Source organism: Ceratosolen solmsi, unplaced genomic scaffold (assembly GCF_000503995.2).
Source record: "Ceratosolen solmsi marchali unplaced genomic scaffold, CerSol_1.0 scaffold14, whole genome shotgun sequence".
NCBI classification, from domain to species: domain Eukaryota; kingdom Metazoa; phylum Arthropoda; class Insecta; order Hymenoptera; family Agaonidae; genus Ceratosolen; species Ceratosolen solmsi.
The window spans coordinates 909495-923820 of record NW_011948420.1 but is presented as its reverse complement, the minus strand read 5'-3'; the positions used below and the strand labels follow the sequence as shown (position 1 = coordinate 923820).

At 27.1% G+C, this 14326-nt stretch overlaps 1 protein-coding gene across 1 annotated transcript in view; it reads left to right on the top strand.

Annotated features, from left to right (window-relative positions):
* The window catches only part of LOC105361124 (transcription factor HIVEP3-like), a 112117-nt gene that overhangs the window by 61660 nt on the left and 36131 nt on the right, over positions 1 to 14326 (top strand). Inside the window, exon 5 of the mRNA XM_011498230.1 lies at positions 10791 to 10900. Within this exon, the coding sequence (XP_011496532.1) occupies positions 10791 to 10900 (110 nt within the window). The remainder of the gene's footprint in view (positions 1 to 10790; positions 10901 to 14326) is intronic.

Genomic DNA, 14326 nt, shown 5'->3' with positions numbered 1-14326 from the left:
TAAGCAAAATCCAACGCAAGTGTAGACAATCCAGTTTCACGCCACTTGCGATATCTTTCAATAATAAAGCCGCATCCATAATCTCAACCATACACGTGCTCGTTCAAAAGGCGCTAGTGTCGATGAACGAAACCAGGCGCCATTCACCATTCATATTCAATAATCAAGCTGCATAGATTATTTTACAGTTGTCTCCGCAACACATCACTTCAATCAAGAATTTAGTTCTACAAGTAATAATAGTAATACTAGTCAACCTTGTCATTAATAAATAACAGAATAAAAGGCATATACTTCAGCCATATCTTTATTGTATTATTATAATATCCCTTCCACTTGTGACCTGTCATCGCTATCACACAATACCCGTGGTCTCTGAGTTGTCAACGGCATCAAATTGTATCCGTCGAACCTGCCTTGATAAAACAAGTCGGAACGACGAGGTACATTTTGTACAATAATAAAAATATTATTTTATAATTGTAATTAAAAAATGAATGTGAAATCGCTTATTAATAAAATTCAGTTTAAAATTATTTATTTAATTGTTAAAGAATTTTTTAACTAAAACAATGGAATTGATATATATATATATATATATATATATTTACATAATGAACTTTTATGTATATAATACAGTTTGTATTATGTAGAGGTATGAAAACACATTAAATATGTGCATTAGGTTAAATATTCTAGATAAACATTTTAAATAAATATTAATATTAAATATTATAGATTCTTCAGAAAAAATTTGTTATACATTAATACATTTAATATTATATATATTACATGTTTATTCACTAATTTTTATTGTCGTTTAGAAGTTGCATAATCAGTTTAATTATAGTTTAGAATTCGATTATAATATTTTTAATTTTACTACGAGATTTAAAATTTACAAAAATCCGTTAAATTTATATGATGATAGATTAATTAAATATTTTTGTAATTTGTAAATATGTTCTTTATATAAATTCATACAGCTCTTTTATAAATTTAATAGAGATCATTAATTATTAGTTTTTATTTAACCAAATTTTACAAATATATAGATTTAAATATTTCATAAATAGACGAAAGTATTTATAAAAAAAAACTGGAAAGAACATTGAGTAAGTATTCAATAGAATTGAGATGAATATGCGTTAAATTAAATAAATGAATCATATTTGTGCGATCATTAAATCAATGAAAAGATAGCTCAGGAGTCGTACTCCTAAAATTAATGATAATAGAAGCGAATGGGCCATAGTAAAATTTCAGTATTCTTAATAATGAGAAAAGAAGTTTGCATAGAAGCTGTCTCATGTGGAAATATACATGAAAATAGACGTCCTTTACAAATCCGTCGATGCATCTTCTTTCCTCAACGTTCTTTTTCCTACATCTACAATAGGCTTACCATGGTAGTAACAATGGTTTTGAAAATTTTCCGTACTTGCTTGGAAACCGTAAATTGTCGACATTTTACGAGATTATAAGACTTTCTTCACCATTCCCTGGATAGATTGGCTGCTCGTGGTGTTTTTGGCCTTCTGGCCATGTTTCACAATTTCAATTTATGATTCACAAAAGCTTCTAGCTTTTAGGTAGTTCCTATCTAACACTATTTCTTTTGAATTTTCATAATTCATTATAATTTGACAAGTATAAATAAAGTGAATTTATCTGTTTTAAAAGAAGCTTTAATCATTAAAACAATTATTACCTTTTTAAATTCTTATAATTAAATAAATATTTTTAGAGTTTCATAAATAATAGCAATAATTAGTTAAAAATCATGATAGTTGTGATAAACATTACGTCGAAATTGAATCTTCAACATAAATTATGAAATATATATAGAGGCGCAATTATATGTTATATTAAGAATGACTTTGCTTCGCCTTTTTCAATGTATATTAAATTATTGTATGAAAATTTATTTTGCACGTATTAAATACATAAAATTTCTTCTATTATACATCCGAAAAAGTATTGGTTTATTATAAATTTACATATATATGACTGTACAAAAATTACACAATTATCATTACATTTTATTTTTTGAAACATAATATTATTCAAAATATATATTGGTATTTTGTTAAAAACTGTATAATACTTTATAATATTATAATAATGTATTTTGTTATTATGGTCACCAAAATAGTATCTTAAAAATGTATAAGTAAAAGGGATGTATCGATTGTAAATATGAAAAAAAGTATATATTAAAATAGAACGATATGTCCGAATAGAGTTTCGAATAAAGTTTTTTATGGTGAATTTAGTGAGCTTTTAGTTTTAATTTTTTATATTCTTTCCCTGTTTTTCTATCCTGTGCGCACAAATTTATATATGCATATATCAAGAGATTTTATAATACATATTATAAAATTAAAGTATCCGAAGTTTAGTACGTTGGACTTAGATTGAGTTATATATAGATTTTTCTTATGCTACCGATTTAATTATATTGTAAGTAGATTTAATCGAATATAACATATTTAACCATTTTATTTAGTGATCTTTGTTAATGATCTCGAAAGTTATGAATATGAACAAATACTATCCGCAAAATCTACTGTTTTAGTTATGTATTTATATAATCTTTTTCAAAACAATATGTATATACATACATATATATATATATATATATATATATATATATATATATATATATATAATATACTGCGTAATTGATAAATATATAGATTTTTCTTAAATCAGTCCATCTATCATTTAAGTTGATATGAGTTATAGTAAAGTCATTAGGATTAAAAGTTAATGAAGACTGCACGTCAATGAATTTTATTTAATGTTATAAATATTAATGCACTTAAATTAATATTAGAATTATCATATTTATTTTAAATCAAAAGTTAACTTTTGACATATAATTTTATGTCAAAGTATTTAGAACAAAATTTTATAATTTGTAATTAAATTTAAGCAAATACTATAAAATAGTAAATCAATCATTTTTACTTTATTAGCTTTTGTTATAAACAATATATTTATACATTTTGTAATATTATAAATTAAGAATGATAAGAAAGTTAACATTTATTGATTAATTAAATGTATTTTAATTCTTCAATCTGATAAATGTAATTTCAATGATTATCACATCTATATAATACAATGGTTAACACAATGGTAATGATTGGAAGTAAAAAATCAATAAAAATGTATATCTCCACTGTAATCTAGAATAATTTTTGTGTTCTAATTGAATTAGAACCAATATATGTTACGCAGATCAATATTTAAATCATAATAATGGGCCCATTAATCAGCTGGTCATATTCAACCTGTATTGTTTGATAGATCTGTGAGTCGACAATCCATTTGTGTTTTTAGATCACACACATTCAGATACACATAGAAACACATAATAACTTTAAATGCTGGCTCACAAGATATGCTAACTTAAAATACATCATGTATCTAAGGTCCATTTTATTCATTAGAATGATTAGTTTTAATGATAGTGCTATATAATCCGAAACGATCACTAATTCTCCGCTTCCAATCAAGACTATAACGTAGCAGACAGAATGAGGAATGTCAGCGTTCATAATTGCAATCTAAAATGACCTAGTCCCTATAAATATTAATGTTTTCATTTTTTTCTAACAATGAGTGTTTCATAGAGTTCATTTCTAGTTTAAGTACTTAAGGTACTCAAAGGTTATTATGTACCATAATTATCAAAATTGTCAATGATAAATTTGAAATTCATTATTTAACTTTTTGAAATTTTTTCTTAGTTTCTTTTTTCAATTATATTAAATAAATATGTATTACAATAATTAATTTCATTCTTGTTGAAAAATCCTGTACAGGATATTTTAAGTTAATAAAATGATAGAAGGATTTCTTTAAAATTGTTTTAATTTTCATATTATTTTTAAATGTCAATTCATATTTTTATGTAAATGCATTGTTTAAATTGTTCAAATTAACTTATTCAATAATAAAATAACATCGAATTTAATAACTTATTAGAGATAAATGAAGAATGAGGAAGTGACTTCTATTTTAATAAGTAATTTTTGTAGTATGAATTTTTAAAATTTTTCATAATTCTTAATGACATTTAGAATTATTTTAATTAAAATCAAATAGGTACATTTTAATTTATTTATTAGTTCTTTTATATCATGATTATATAAAATTATGAATATATTTGTTTAATAAGAAAAATACATTTGAATATTATTTTTAGTAGTGCTTAATTTACAAAAACATATTTATGTAATAATCTTAATCTATTGAATCATATTTTTAATGGACGATTCAACTTTCATAAATACTGCGAATTAGTTTAACTAGATATTAATCAATTGTTTTCCAATTGCTAGATCAGAAATCCTAATTAAACTGAAATATATTAAAGGAGCCTACATAATAATGGTTTTATTAAAGTAATAGAAGAGTAATGCTCGTTCTTAAAATAATTATTTTTGTATCTTGTTGTTACTGCAAATAATTTTATTGAGTGTTGAATTTTTCGATAAATTAAAAATCGAAAGTGTTTAATATTTCGATAAAAATAATTGATGTGTAATATCGCTTTTGTCATATTTTTTATAATTAATAAATAAATCTTATAATTAAATTCACAATGTATGAAGATAGAAATTCAGATTTTATTAATTTCATTACTATTGCATAGTTCTTGATTATTATCGTATTATTATACATTATCGTATTAGCATATATTATCCATGAAAATTTAATGTTAAAACAATTTCGTGTGATTAATATTCCAATTGATTCAAGCTTTAGTACATGATATTTCTTCAAATTTGGGTGTATTCAAGTCTCAATTGATACTTTATTGAAATACTTATAAGAAAAGGCCTTGCTTAGTGATTCTTTTATATTTTCATACACTATGTATGTATAGATAACATGTCGCAGTCATCCCCCTAGAGGTAAATGAGCTTTATTAATAGAGGCGTGCCAACGCTACTTATGACGTAATTGAGTTATAAACATATCTACGAACCTAATCCTCCTATTGCGGTTGTCACCTAGCCATATACTCGTTATTGAGGCAGATGTTACTGCAAGACGTGAGCCTTGAGATTCAGAAATTAGAATTTGCAATTATGTATAATTATGGCTATCAGAAACGTTAAGATGACTGGGTTCCAGCCCTTATAATAATTGGCTCGTTATGCTGCCTTGCTTACTCGCTCTATTGAGTCCATTGAGAGTATGAGAACACTTAAAATAATTAAAAAACATTGGATCGTCGGCGCTATTAATTATCCGGAGATATACATACATTTGCAACAGTCATTTTTCGCGTTTTCATCTTTGTTTGGTTGCTTAAATTAACGTATTTTTACTAATTCTATGTATATAAAATTTGGCTGTAATTAAGCTTTCTTGGTATTTAATGTTATACCGCGTGACAATTTGGTTAATCGACAGTGAACATCGACACTAAAAGAAATCTAGTATTTCATCAATTATATATATATTTTATTAACGAAAAAAATAAAACTATAACGACGTCAAAAATTATTCTTATAATTTTGAAAAATTAGAACCTCATTATCTATTTATTTAATTCGAACATGAAGTTTATACTCAGGTTCTGTAGTAAAATATGGAATGAATTGATCCGAATGAAATACCTGAATAGCAGATGGTTTGCCCTTTAATTTTAAACTTACAAGAAATTATCTATTACGTCATATAATAAAAATGTAAATCAAATTAAATTTTTAAATAAGTAAATAAACTAGATGTAAAAATTAATTAAAGAATAATAAAATGGCTATATACATAAACTATTTCATATTTAAATTAAATTAAAAAAACTATTGCTGACATATCGTGCATATATTCTGCTTATATATGGTTGTTCGGGATTGAAGCAGTTAAAAGCGGAATACAAAAATGGGAGAGGTATAAGGTCCCGGACATTTACGTTTACAAACACAATTTAGCGAATTTGGGAAATTTCGCTACACTGAAAACTCGAATATACGATTATAATTCCGAATAGTAATGCCAATGAACCTTCCAAGGCTATATCCTACTGACGTCACGACAAAGATCGGCATTGGAACAGACACCGGTGAGCTACCGGCGTCGCAAGCTCTTACGAGAATATTTAAGAGTAGCGCAAAGACACGCATCTTCCTTATGCTATCACGCAGTCTCTACGACAGGCTCACTATTCTACCTTCAAGCATTACCACTACAGGCATCCCGCACTGTAACTATTCACGTACGTAAGCATCAAGCAGTTCATCAAAGCAATAGTGACGCCACACCATTAGAATCTATTAAACTTAAACGTAAACTTATATTCAAGAAGCGCCAGTGCAAACATAAATTAAGAGTGAAATTAACGAAACTACAACTACAAGATATACTAACGTATCGCAACCTAGATACAACTACCAGTGGATCTCACGCCTACGTAAGCAGCAACGTCAACACGCACGTTTCTCACGCCATACCAATACCGGCAGACCTCACACCTGCGTAAGCAGCAACGGCAACAGGCACGTTCCTTGCAACTACACCAACAGGGGCGGGGCTCACGCTCGCACCGGCGGCTAAGGCAGCATCGTGTCACTCCCTCCTTTAGTACGCGCCGGCTACAACAGCGACACTTCTCGTGAAAGGAAGGACTCACGCCTCACATTACCGAGAGTATACACTCTCACCAGCACGTAAAATAATTGAAGAAACTTCATCAAATAATTCACTCACACTCTCCATTCGTACTCTTTTATGACCATCAACTAATTATTATATTATTGTATTTAATAAAGAAAAGACAAGATACACTATGTGTGGAATTGAATAATTGCATTTGCCTCCTCTACTAGCCTGCAACACCTCCACCTACCATCAAAGGGAGGTTTTCAGTCTGATCCCAGACAATTATATACTTCACAAATTTTACAAATTTGTTATGTTTGCTGTTTTTCTATATTAGAATAATTTTTTTGTATCATTCCTGTCTTTTCTTTAGGAATTTTAAGTTATCAATTTCTTTTTATTCCTAAAACTAGTATTTATTTTAAGAATAAGTGTATTTGTTATAATAATATTTATATTAATATAATTATAAAACTTCAAATAATTATTCCTTTCTGTTGTATTAATTAACTGATCATATACCAATTATGTTTATAATATTATTTTTAATAAACATTTTTTTTTTAAATTTTGTCAAAAGTAAAAATTCTATCCAGCCATTTTAGTATTTATTTATTCATTGAATCTATTAATTCTGTTATCTGTTCTCAGATGCTATTTTCAATAACATACATAGTATATTTAAAAGATTAACAAAGGTAATACATTAAATCTTCATTATCTGAACATTGAAATAATTTATCTTAAATTATTTTGTATAATATACACATTCTTATAGCACTTAAACTTTATATATAAATATATGACTATTACATTTAAATTATTTCAGTTATTTTATTCATACCTTTTATTTAGTATATATCCATGCTATGCGCGAATCTCTACATAAGTATTATAAATGAGTATTGTGAATTTGAGTTCTGCAAATACTCATAGTTTTTTTTTATTTCTCTGTATATTTTCTATTTTTAAGTACTTCTCTCTCTCTCTCTCTCTCTCTCTCTCTCTCTCTCTCTCTCTCTCTCTATCTATCTATCTATCTATCTATCTATCTATCTATCTATCTATCTATCTATCTATCTATCTATCTATCTATCTATCTATCTATCTATCTATCTATCTATCTATCTATCTATCTATCTATCTATCTATATTTATCTATCTATATCTATATCATTCTGATATTTCTCTAATGACTTTCTTTAACTGTCTTTAACTTTTAAAGATGTGAAGACAACGCATATCTTGGTTAGAATAACTAATTAGAGATTTATAGTTACGAAGACTCGAGGAAAAGCTTGAAAATGAGGATGAGAAAGCGAGAAACAGCAAGATAAAGTTAAATAGATACAGAGACAGATAAAAAGAGAAAGAGAGATAGATAGATAGTTAGATAGATAGATAGATAGATAGATATATAGATAGATAGATGGATTGATAGATAGATAGATAGATAGATAAATGGATAGATAGATAGATAGGTAGATTGATAGATAGATAGATAGATAGATAGATAGATAGATAGATAGATAGATAGATAGAGAGAGAGAGGGGGGGGGGAGACCGAGAGAATCAGCTTATAAGCGAAAGCTTATTCAACATGGAATTTACATTCAACGAGTTCAGATTAGTTTTAACGTAAGCCAAACATCAAGAAACTATATTTTGTTACAATATTAAAATTCCAGCATAACTACAGACTTCAGAATAACAAATTATTCTATAGGTTTATAAAATTAAATTTGTATGGTTTCAAGAAAAATATAATACCATTTGTTTCTGGCAAAGCAGAATGCCAGAATTATGTCGACGATAGTTTGAGAGAAAATAGAAAAAATTGAAGCCGATCATAATAATGTTTTGAATTATGTGTTATCAGCTTCATTAGTAATTTATTTAATACGTGTGATTTCAATAAGATAAAATTAATGATAATTTATCTAATTTGAATAGAATCACTATCAAATTTGATTATATTTTATATAAGCCATTTATTTTTATTTTTATTACTTCTCAATATTTTTGATGCAGCATTATATTACATAAATTAAATTTTTAATTTGAAGAAAATTATGTATTAATTTTCTTCATTTATTCTGGAATATAACACTGTCTATAATATTTATATTTGACATAAAATATTAAATAATATTGAAACAATTTTAATTTAAAAGAAAGAATTATAAAATATATTTTTATTGAAGAATTAAATAATTATGATATTTTGAATTATAAGTATATTTTTAATAATCCATCTCCCTGTCAGCATTTATCAAATGGGAAAAATAATCAATTACTGGAACGAATCATGAATTCTTGCGAAAGTAACGAAGAGAATTTTTCACGGTTTCGATAATACGATTTTCTTTGAGCCGGTATAATTCTCAGCTACCTACCGCAGAAGTTTGTGGTAAAGTCAACCGTGCCATTTACCATCTCAAAGAGGGGAAGAAACGCGTGTACGCGACCAGCAGCTCGTTCCTCAAAGTCAGCTTTTCGAAAAGCGTTCGTTATCGCTGGGTGCTCCGTTCACTTCAACGAACAGATCGACATCGGCGGCAAGTCATTTGACTATTTAAAAGTCCGTACTATGGCGTTACATTCTCTTCTATTTTCGCTTTATGTCGTTTGCCTGCATATAAACTACGTAAGAAACACTACGAACTATCAATCTGCTATATGTCGAAGTATGAACTTTTAGGCTTTGACTATTTTTTCATATCTTGTCTTGGATTTTACCCTTCTTTCTTCTCCTTATTTCTCAATTTATATATCTATCGATTTTTTGTAACATTAGTTGCTTTTTTTAAAACCGTTTTTATATTTCACAATGTTTCAAAAGTTATTTATATATTCAATTGTTCTTATTTCAGAAAAAGACCTTTGAAGTTTTTATCTTGATTGTCAATTTTGTTATCACGTATTCAATTTATGTATATTAGAAGCTATCTGTATTAATGGCTCATACCTAACATTTATAAAATAAAATATGATTTTATTAGTTTATATATGTAATATTAAAAATATTGAAATACTAGCTACATATAAAATATATAAAATACAATGATTCTCGAGGCTTCTTACAAATATCATTATTTAATATGAGTGGAAAAAAGCACTTTCGGAGTATGCACATTTCGATATGGACGCGGACTGTTAATAAAGTACTCATTTTTATATTCATTATAAATTTAATACATGAAGCATTAATATAAACCGCATTAAAAATGTACGTTGAAGAAAATAAAAAAAAAAAATTATTATACAAGATATAAAAAAGTACTATTTTAATTTGAAAGTTAAATAAATAGAAAGCTAATGGACAGACTGTCAATAATATTCTTCATGACACAGCTTGTAAAAAATAACTATCTGGTTGAAGAAGCTGTCCGCATTCTTTTTAAATATTCTTCGTTGAACTTCTTGCTCGCTTACATCTTTTTATTCTTGGGAAGCTTCATCTTTTTGAAAATTTTGTAAAATAGTGCCAAAAAACAGAAAAAATGCACTAAAGATAACTTGAATGCGTATTCTCTGAAGGTTATAGAAGATGTTACTAATAGGAAATAGTTAAAACGTTCCTTTTGTCTCTCTCTCTCTCTTTCTCTATGTCTCTTTCTCGTTTACTTTAAGCTAAGAAGCTTTACTTAAGAAGCTATCTAGTGCTTACCTATTGCATATTTTCAGGTCACGTCTTTCCACATTGTTCAGAAATTTCTAAATTGCTGAGAAAATAGAGAGTTATATTTGGGTTCTAAAAAATTTTTTCATTACCGTACAGGTAATACGATTCAAAAATATATATATTCCTTATTATTAATGAACAACGCTTATAAGAATACTTATTATATGAGAAAAGAATCAGATAATTTCTCTTGTAATATAAGTAGAGCGAAACATAATTTAAAATTACCAATTTTACTTCAAATTATTTAAATTAAATTTTTATCGATGCTATCAATTAAGATTTAAGAGATTAAAACAATATTTAGATTAATTAATAATTAATTAAGTAATACTTAATTATTAATTTATACTTTTTAGTATTTACTTTATTAAAAAAATATATTAATTTTCCAATTCTATATCATGCTTATATAATTATTTCAGTTAATATTAATATAAAAAGCCAGAATAAATTAGTAGAATTTAATAATTTACTTTCCCAGGCAGTGGTGAAGAGTCAAGGACCGGTATGGGAGATCCCAGCAAATTGGGGGTGAAAAAACCAAGGCCGAAAGCTTCTTCGCCGAACAGACAAGGACCTCAACAGTGTCAGGTATAACTTTTTCTGGTAAAATAAGTTTCAACCATACCATTTTGATGAGTAAAGCACTTTATTTAGACATATTCATATTAATTCTATTATAAAATAATATAATAGCGTTAGTGCATATTATATCGTATATATTAATGACAATGATTTATAAAAAGCCAAAAAAAAGTAAGTATATATTACATTTTATTACAGATTTCAACGATAGACATAAAATATTATTCGCATACGTAAAAGATAAAAGCTTCGGAAATTGAAAGTTTTAATATGAGTGAAATTATATCACTTGATACAGTATAATTCAATAAAAGAAGAAATTTTTAAACTTTGGTCGATATTCCAGTAGAACGCATTACTTTTACATTTCGACAGACGTAATATCTGGGAAAGGGCGCATCAGTAGTAATGGCTGACGAGTAGTCAGCCAAGCGTTCACGTAACGCTGCGCCAGGGTGAAACGGAACAAACGGAAAAAGGAAAAATAGAAACAATAAAAGCGAAAGAGCGATACGAAAAAAGAATGAAGGAAAGAGAATGGAAAGAGAAGGCGTAGGCGGGAAATTAATTTTCAAGCCAGTACGGTCGAGCGAATTACAGGCTCGCTCGCTCGCCGAACGTGGAGCGTGCTTCAGAAATGCGGAAAACCCACAAATTCGGACTGGCATTCGAATGAGCACCAACGACGCATGTATACTCGAAGCTGTATCTTTCTCCCTTTAATCCTATGCTCGAATACACGCGCGCGGTCACAGCAACCATTTCTACTTTGTCCGTTGCGTTTTGTTCGCTCACTTTTTCGCTCTTCTGCACTCGTTTACGCATAAACGAACAGCAGGCGCAGACCATCGGTCGCTAACGAGTCTGACCTACTTTCTCTACTGGCTGTGTATTTATTTCAGAACACTTAATGCGCACACGAGCACTACAAAGTCGTATATTTTTGGAAGAAGAGTCTGTCTATTCTTCTTTCTCGTTTTATAGCGTGTTTATACCTGTGTCCTCTATTTCTATATTCAACTTGTATAATTTTTAGAATCTAGTTATTGCACATTTTTCAATATTTTATAAAGTTTTATATTCTATATTATTTTTATTAGTATCGTTAATAATTTATACTACTTTTCTTTTACTATTTAGATCTTTATGATAGTATTCCTGATTTAAAATCGTAATAGAATAAGACATTTAATAATTGCTCTTAAATCAATAAAAAAAATTTTGTAAAGAGAAACTGAAATTTTAATATGAATACTAGATTCACAAAAATAAGCAGGTAGAACTTATTAATTTATAAAATATTTATATACTTCCTAATCTTATTAAATGATATTTATTAGATATTAACAGTATATATATATTTTTTTTTTCGCATCTACCATAAAAATATATGTATGTGCATATAATTCTAACATAATTAATTTTTTAATAATATTATCTATCTATGCATAAGTTCATATGTATACACGTGAATAGAGTTGTATTTTAACTGCCTTTAAACTTCTGTATATCTGTATATTCTGTATAACTTCTGTGATATTTAAAAATATTATTTCTGACTGTTAAATCTCAAATTTCAACATAATATAATTTTTATTTTTGTAATGGATTACCTCTACTAATATAATAACTAATATAATAACTAATATTATAAAATAAGGTATAATTATATAGCAACTTAATTTTAATAAAATTAGTCTGAATTTTTAATAAAAGAAAATTCATAATGCAATAGATTATATCATCCGTTCAAAAGTCACGAATATTGAACGATATTTGGCTTAAGGAAGCTCGCGAATGTATAACTTCTCGAGCATGTATTGTCGATATATGTTGACATCTACATCGTCACCCGTGCATTCGAGTGGGTGGAGGATTAATAATACTAATATAGGTGGCCGATATGACGTTCGGGAAAGAAGGAAAGACTGTTGAATATTCATACATGCGTAGTAGCAACCGCATCATCTTTTAAAGTACTTTCCTGAACGCTTCGAGCTTTGCCGATTATATAGATGTTGAACAAAACCGATATAGCCCTATGTTCTATACCATCGAATTAGTATTTTTGTTTCCTTCTACGTATCTACTATTGCTCTTCAACTGAGTTAAGACACCCCTAATGCCCACATTGTAAATACATATCTTGTATTTGTATCGTAAATTTCTGCGTAGATTTGTATATTCCTCTCGCTATCACTTGGACCTCTCTGTCTGGTTATCCATCTCTTTCTTTCTCTTTTACTCAATACATTCTAATCCATTTTATATTAGCTATTTACTAAATAAAATAATAAATGTTTCTAGATGCTAGTAAATTTGCCATGTATTTTATTATATCAATTTATTGAATCTATATTGTACTTCGAGCATTTAAACGAAGATATTATCCTCGAAAAACTAGATCAGTATAGCAAATTAAATTTAACTTTGAACTATTATATCTTTTCAACTTCTATCTCAAAAATATATTGTTTACAAGATTTCTAAGCAATTATCAGTTTTCTTATATTTACTCATATATTTAAGATACAGGAATATTTAAACAAATATTAATTATGAATTATGTATCCAGTACGTAGTTAAAAGCTTCATCGTAACTAGGAATGTATATAAAAATATAATCATAGAAAAGTAGACAATATTAAAAATAATTAATTTAATTGAATATTAAAATTAATTGAAAATTAATTTTGTTAACTATATAATTTTTCTAATATTCATGATTAAAATATAATCACAATGAGGTAAAATAGAAAAGAAATCAATTCTCAATTAAACTTCTAATTAATAAATAAGCTTCAAAATTATTTACATAATGATGCACATAAAAGAAAAAAACAGATATATTTTGGGTAAATAAAATGAAAGGATAAATTATCTTATTATGGATAAAAGGTAAAAGATAAAATGAGCTGAAAAGTGTGGACCATAATCTAATGATATACTAAAACTAAAAAGTAAATCGATGGAAATATTGATTATCTTCTCTTCATACGATGAACCAGTCGATTCTGCTTTGTTAATTATAGCTCACAATAAATATATACGTTATATTATGGCGTCTAGTCTTATCTAATACGTTACGATTTATTCCAGAAAATACAGCAATAAAAATACAGAGAATGTATGACTAAAAAATTATGTTACATAAAATTAATAAAGTATAACGTTTTAAAATAATATGTAATCAAAACAATCAACATGTTATAATTAATAAGTTCTGTAGTTATTTGCACGGATGAAGGATTGGAAGGTTATTGCACAGTTCATTTTTTCTAGTTATTTCTTTATCCGTGCATTATGTTCATTTAATCAAATTAAAGTAACAAGGTCAAATGAAATTTATGAGTTGAAAAATTAATTTTTATATATATTTATATAAATATATATTTAAATATAGCATAGGTAGTATTATTTTAAAAAGTATTA